Raw genomic sequence first — 5,694 nt, 5'->3', positions numbered from 1 at the left:
CACACACACACACACACACACACACACACACACTCACACTCAAACTCAGACCCGTCAGCAGGCACCACAACAGCGACGAAAGTTCCAACCGGCGCTTCGACCCGGTCACCAGCGCCAACTCGGGGTCCCCGGCAAAAACGAGAACGGCAAGCAATTCAGAGACGATCCCACTCACACCCAGAACTCACACACCCCAATGCAGGATCCCTGACTCCCGCCGGCGCCTTCCTACCTCCCGGCCTGGGGCTGGGGAACCGCGGGCGGGCGGGGCGCAGAGAGGGAGAAAGTTGCCCGCGAGCTTTGTTTGGGAAAAGTGGGAGGGACTGGAGGGGGGCGGGCCCCGGCGCCGGACCGCGGGAAGGGGGATACGACGGTGACAGTTTGGGGGAGGACTTTCGCTTTGGCAAAAGAGAGGTGACGTCTAGCTGGGGGTCCGATAGCAACTTCGGGATTCTGGGAGAGGAGAGGGGTCGGGGATCCCGACTCCTGGATCAGAGGGAGGAGGTTGATGGCGACCGGGAAGTAGGGGGCTGGGGGCTTGGATTCCTGGGTCTGAGAGAGGAGGGACTTTGAGTCTGGAGAAGGGGTCTCGGGGGCCCGGGCGCCGGGCTCTCCAAGAGGCATGTTAGCTTGTTGGAGATGGGAAAGTGGTACAAACACAAAAGAGTCTTTTCTGTTCAGCCTCAAGAATATTTTCGAGGATTAAATTATGGGGGTGTTTTGATTGATTTCTATGACAACACCGTTTCCTTGTGACTTCACCAGAGTTGACAGTCGTGAGCCAGATGACCGGGAGTTTAGTGGAGGTCCACGGAGGTGTAGGCTCCAGCATCCACACGCCCTAGTGAGCTAGAGGTGGCGCCTTCCCAGGACAGAGACAGACAGACACCCGGTGCCTGAAGGGAGAGGGGCTAGAACTCGGACTCTCGGGTCTCTTAAAAGGTGAGGGAGGGGCTGGGTGTTTCAGTTCGTGAGACCATAAGAGGCTGGGGTCCGGACTCTGGAGTCCTGAGGGAGAAGAGAGCTCGGATTGGGGTTCCTTGGAAACTGGAACATAAGACTTGATTTAGGGTTTCAGGACAGGGCGGGGAGTGTTTAGTGGAACCAAAGCGGGCTCCGGGTTCAGCGTCCCTACATTGCCCTCTGTTGAGTGCGTTAATCGTTTCAAATCCTGGAGAAGATGAGACGCGACACGGAGAAACTCTACGAGGTAGTGAGTGGGCACACCAGGACAGTTCACGAGCCGAAGGAGCCTAGGAACGGAAGCGAGGGCACTGGGGGCAGAGGCGTGGCCCAGGCTTTCAGTCAAGGGGCTGGCCACCTGAGATTGAAGCCGGACACGCAAGACTGAATGAATACTCGCAAGACTTCTGTCTCCAAGGCCGAGGTCAACCGACAGAGGCGTGGCCTAACGAGGGGGTGTGACCATGAAATGAACGCGAGGCGGGATCAAGGGGCGTGGCTAACAATAGAGGCGAGGCTCTGTCCTTGGGGGCGTGGCCATCCAATAGAGGGCCCGGCTGGTGGGTGAGGTCAGCAGTAGGGGGCGTGGTCAAACAATAGGCCAGCGGCTCCGGCTCGCGGAGCTCAGCCAACGCTCCAGGTATTGCGCTCGGGCTTGAGACCAGAACTGTTTGGATTTAACAGTCTGGACAACCGGAGTCTGAGGGTCCGGTGACCAGTCTGCGGTCTAGCATAAAGGCGGGGTCCGGAAGAAGGGGCGGGGCGTAGGAGAAGGTGAGAAATGGGATCTGGGTATGAATGTGAGGGAAGGAGAAGAATGAGATCCGTGTAGGAGGCAGAGCCCCGAAGAGCCAAGCCTGAGACGATGGAGGGGGTGGGAACAGATGGGAAGGGGAGGGAGGAAATGGGCTTGGTGTGGGGGAGTTGCTTGGACTAGGGACAAAGCCTGGGCAAAGAATGGGAAAGGGGTGATCGTGTTTGGTGAAGGCGTGACCACTGAGCGGGGGGCCTTGATTGGGGCGGGGGCTCTGACCCCTACTCGTGCCACAGCCTCCCGGCCCGCCCCGCAATGTGGCCCGCGCTGGTCCTGCTGCTGCTTCTCCCCTCTGCCTCGGTGCCCCCCGCCACTGCAGCCCCGATCCGCGATGCCGACGCCCAGGAGAGCTCCTCGGCTTTTCTAGGCCTCCAGAGCCTACTCCAAGGCTTCACCCGGCTTTTCTTGAAAGTGAGCCATGCGGTTTGGGGAAGAGAGGTACCAGAGAAGAGGGACGGCAACAGATGGAGACAGAGATGGAAAGGGTTCAGGGAGACAGGCTGGGAGACGACGGGTCGCGGCCAGGCAGAAGGACAGACAGGAAGAGAGGGAGTCAAAGGGACAGCGACAGGGAGACCAAGAGATAGGAAGGGAGAGAGATGGGACAGGGACAAGAGACTGAAGAGGAGGATGGGAACGGAGAGACCAAGAACAGTACGAAAAGAACAGTAATGGGGCAGAGAACAGAGACAGGACAGATGAGGGATGGGGGCAGGAGATGACCTGGTCAGGCCCTAAGGGTCAGAGAACAGAGAGGGTGGGTGGTGGAAGGGACATCCTGGCAGGGCTACAGAGGTACTGGGGTGTCCTGAGGTCCAACGCTCACCAGTTCCTCCCACGGCCCCAGGATGACCTGCTACGGGGCATGGACAGCTTCTTCTCTGCCCCCATGGACTTCCGGGGCCTCCCTCGGAACTACCACCAAGAAGAGAACCGGGAGCGCCGGATGGGGAACAACACTCTCTCCAGCCACCTCCAGATTGACAAGGTGCCTATGCCAGGAAGTCCCTCCTGGAGCCTCGCCCCCTCCCTCATGCGGCAGCATCTGTTGGGAGGAGGGCAGAGGAGGAAAACAATTTCGCTCTCACTCTCTTCTCCCGTGCTCACAGGTGACCAACAACAAGACAGGAGAGGTGCTGATCTCCGAGAAGGTGGTGGCGTCCATCGACCCAGGAGATGGGAGCTTGGAGGGCGACTGGAAGGTTAGGACACGCAAAGTGTCCAGGCCCAAACATTTTCTGTAGTTTAGGAGACGATGAGTTAATTCTCCTACCTTTTCTGTATGGGACTTCCTGTCTTGGGCCTCAGTTTTGTCCTGTGTCAAAAGGGACTAACCCACTCTTGGAACGAGGTATTCGACCTCCGAGCACATCTTCACTCGCTTAGTAACCCGCAGAGGGTTTTGTAAACCAGAAGTACTTTTAATTACAAATCCTTGGTAAGTTCCCCCTGGCAAACCTCAAAGGGTGTTTTTACCTCAGAGTGCTCTGCAAACCTTTAAGTATTTTTTGTTCTATCCCAAAGTGGTAAATCTCTCCCCTGTAAACGTCAAAGTGTGATTTTTCAGTTCCAAAGTGCTTTATGAACCCCAAATGCTTTGCGTAGCTCACCTTCGTAAACCTTCAATTGATTCTAACCCCAAAGTGCTCATTTTTTGATCCTGAAAAGTTTTAAGAACCCCCCAAGTGCTTGGTAAACGCATATGGCTCACACACACACAATTTTTTATTTTAAAATTTTCAAATATACAGAAAAAAATGGAAAAAATAGTACAATAAATGTATCTGGATTCCCTTTTCCATAGAGCAGCATTTCTCAGCCTTGGCACCATTGTCATTTGGAGGCTGGATAATCTTTGTGCATGGGGCCATCCTGCGCAATGTCAAATGTTTAGCAGCATCTCGGCCTCTACCCACTAGATAAGTACTGTCCCCACCCTGGCCAGTTGTGACAACCAAAAATGTCTCCACATCCTGATTGAATACCGCTGGCCTACATTCACCACTTGTTAACATTTTACCACATTTATTTATTTTTAATTTTGTATTTTTGAACCACATGACAATAGGTTATTGACATCATGGCACTTCACCCCTAAATCCTTCAGCTGCTATCTCCTAGAAATAACGCATTCTCCCACGTGAACGTAATACCATTTTTTACACCCCAAAAAATTTAACACTGATGTCCAACTATTGTCTCTATTTGTTTGTGAGGGCTGCTGTCACAAAGTACCACAGATTGAATGGCTTCAATAGCAGCCTTTCTGTCTCATGGTTTTGGAGGCTAGGTGGCCAAGATCAAGGTTGTTTCCTTCTGAGGGCTGTGAGGGATAGTCTCTTCCACGTCCCTCTCCCACCTTCTGGTGGTTTGCTGACAGTCTTTGGCGATCCTTGGCCGGTTGATGTATCGCCTCCATCTCTGCTTCATCTCCGTATGACATTCTCCCCGTCTGCATTTCTATGTTCAAAATGTCCCCTTTGCATAAGGGCCAGCCATTTTGGATTAGGGCCCACCCTAACGACCTCATCCTAAGTAATCAAATCTGCAGTGACCCTATTTCTAAATAAGATCACATTCGAGGTACTGGGGGTTAGGACTTCAATGTAATGAATGGGGGAGAGATACAGTTCAACCCATAGCAATCTCTTACAGGACTTCTCAGACAGATCTCAGCTTATTAAAATGGGGATGGATCCAGTAGATCTGGGTGGGGTGGGGCCCGCTAATTTGCATGCCTAACGAGCTCCCAGATGATGCTGATGGCATTTGTCCACAGTCCACATTTTGAGTAGCAAGGACCAGACAGACTTTCAGTCCACATTCAAATGTTTCCACTGGACCCAAAGCTGTAAGAGCTGATTTGATTTTAGACCAGGATTCCGTCAAGGATCACATGTTGCAATTGTGGTCATAATTCCTTAGTAAAGCCAAGAGCTTTTCATCCCAGAGTGCTTAAACTGCTTTCCAAATCTCAGAGTATGTTTAATCCTAAAGTGCTTTGTAATCTCAGCAGGCATTTTAAACCCCAAAGTGGTTCCGAAACCTCCAAAGCATGTTTTCAATCCCAAAGTTGTCTATAAACCTCAGTATTTTTAATCCAAAAGCACTTGTAAATTCAAGTGCTTTGTAAACTGCAAAGTGAGTTTTCAACTCCTGAAGCGGCCTGTAGGTGGCAAAGGGAGTTGAATATGCCAATGGGGTCTGAGCGGACTGGGGTTGGTTGTCATTTGAAGTATCAGTGGGTCTCCTTGTCCCTCCTCCCCAGATACCCAAAATAGAGGAGAAAGAGGCCCTGGTGCCCGTCCCAAAGGCCATGGACACCTTCCGCCCGGAACCCCATCCCCGAGTGGCCTTCTGGATCATGAAGCTGCCGCGGCGAAGGTCCCATCAGGATGCTCAGGAGGGCGGCCGCTGGCTTAGTGAGAAGCGACACCGCCTGCAGGCCATCCGGGACGGGCTCCGCGAAGGAACCCGAGAAGATGTCCTGGAAGAGGGGGCGCAGGGCTCTTCTCACCCCAAGCTGCCTGCCCGCAAGACCCACTTCCTGTACATTCTCGGGCCCTCCCAGCAGCTATAGGGGTGAGGACATGTATCCTCCACCCCAAGCACCATATGAAAATAAAGTTTTTTCTTACGTCTAGCAATACTGTCTCTTTTCGGGATATGTCATCAAGCCTCAGCCGACCAGTCTGTGGCAAGTCCCAACAATAAAAAATTACTAGTCAGTCATGAAATATTTGGAAATGAAGCAATACACCACTAAAATAATGCACTAGTCAAATTAGTAAATGTTGTGAACTAAATAATAATAGAAATGTGACATAACAGACTTGAATGAAGATTAAGAAATTCTCAGAAAGCAAATTATGGCCTCAAATGTCATATAGTGGAAGAGAGATTAAATATCAATAATC

General features: G+C 52.2%; 2 protein-coding genes across 8 annotated transcripts in view; one reads left to right on the top strand and one right to left on the bottom strand.

Moving 5' to 3' along the window:
- The window catches only part of TEAD2 (TEA domain transcription factor 2), a 14,477-nt gene extending 14,180 nt beyond the window's left edge, over nucleotides 1-297 (bottom strand). For 3 of the 5 annotated variants that reach the window (XR_002776125.1, XM_011374555.2, XM_011374558.2), the window contains exon 1: nucleotides 233-297. The gene's annotated coding sequence lies outside the window, so the exon portion shown is untranslated. Of the gene's footprint in view, nucleotides 1-188 lie in introns of all 5 variants that reach the window. The other 2 variants (XM_011374557.2, XM_011374556.2) reach the window with 2 other exon arrangements.
- A 1,235-nt stretch (nucleotides 298-1,532) lies between these two features.
- The window catches only part of DKKL1 (dickkopf like acrosomal protein 1), a 5,101-nt gene continuing 939 nt past the window's right edge, over nucleotides 1,533-5,694 (top strand). Inside the window, exons 1-5 of one of the 3 annotated variants that reach the window (XM_011374553.2) lie at nucleotides 1,533-1,603; nucleotides 2,014-2,188; nucleotides 2,625-2,765; nucleotides 2,887-2,979; nucleotides 5,046-5,424. In XM_011374553.2, the coding sequence (XP_011372855.1) occupies nucleotides 2,033-2,188; nucleotides 2,625-2,765; nucleotides 2,887-2,979; nucleotides 5,046-5,357 (702 nt within the window). In that variant the 5' untranslated portion in view covers nucleotides 1,533-1,603; nucleotides 2,014-2,032 and the 3' untranslated portion in view covers nucleotides 5,358-5,424. Of the gene's footprint in view, nucleotides 1,738-2,013; nucleotides 2,189-2,624; nucleotides 2,766-2,886; nucleotides 2,980-5,045; nucleotides 5,425-5,694 lie in introns of those variants that run through there. The other 2 variants (XM_011374551.2, XM_011374550.2) reach the window with 2 other exon arrangements.

Source organism: Pteropus vampyrus, unplaced genomic scaffold, assembly GCF_000151845.1.
Source record: "Pteropus vampyrus isolate Shadow unplaced genomic scaffold, Pvam_2.0 Scaffold250, whole genome shotgun sequence".
Taxonomy (NCBI): domain Eukaryota; kingdom Metazoa; phylum Chordata; class Mammalia; order Chiroptera; family Pteropodidae; genus Pteropus; species Pteropus vampyrus.
The sequence above is the reverse complement of the archived record's forward strand: the minus strand, read 5'-3'. Positions and strand labels throughout refer to the sequence as shown.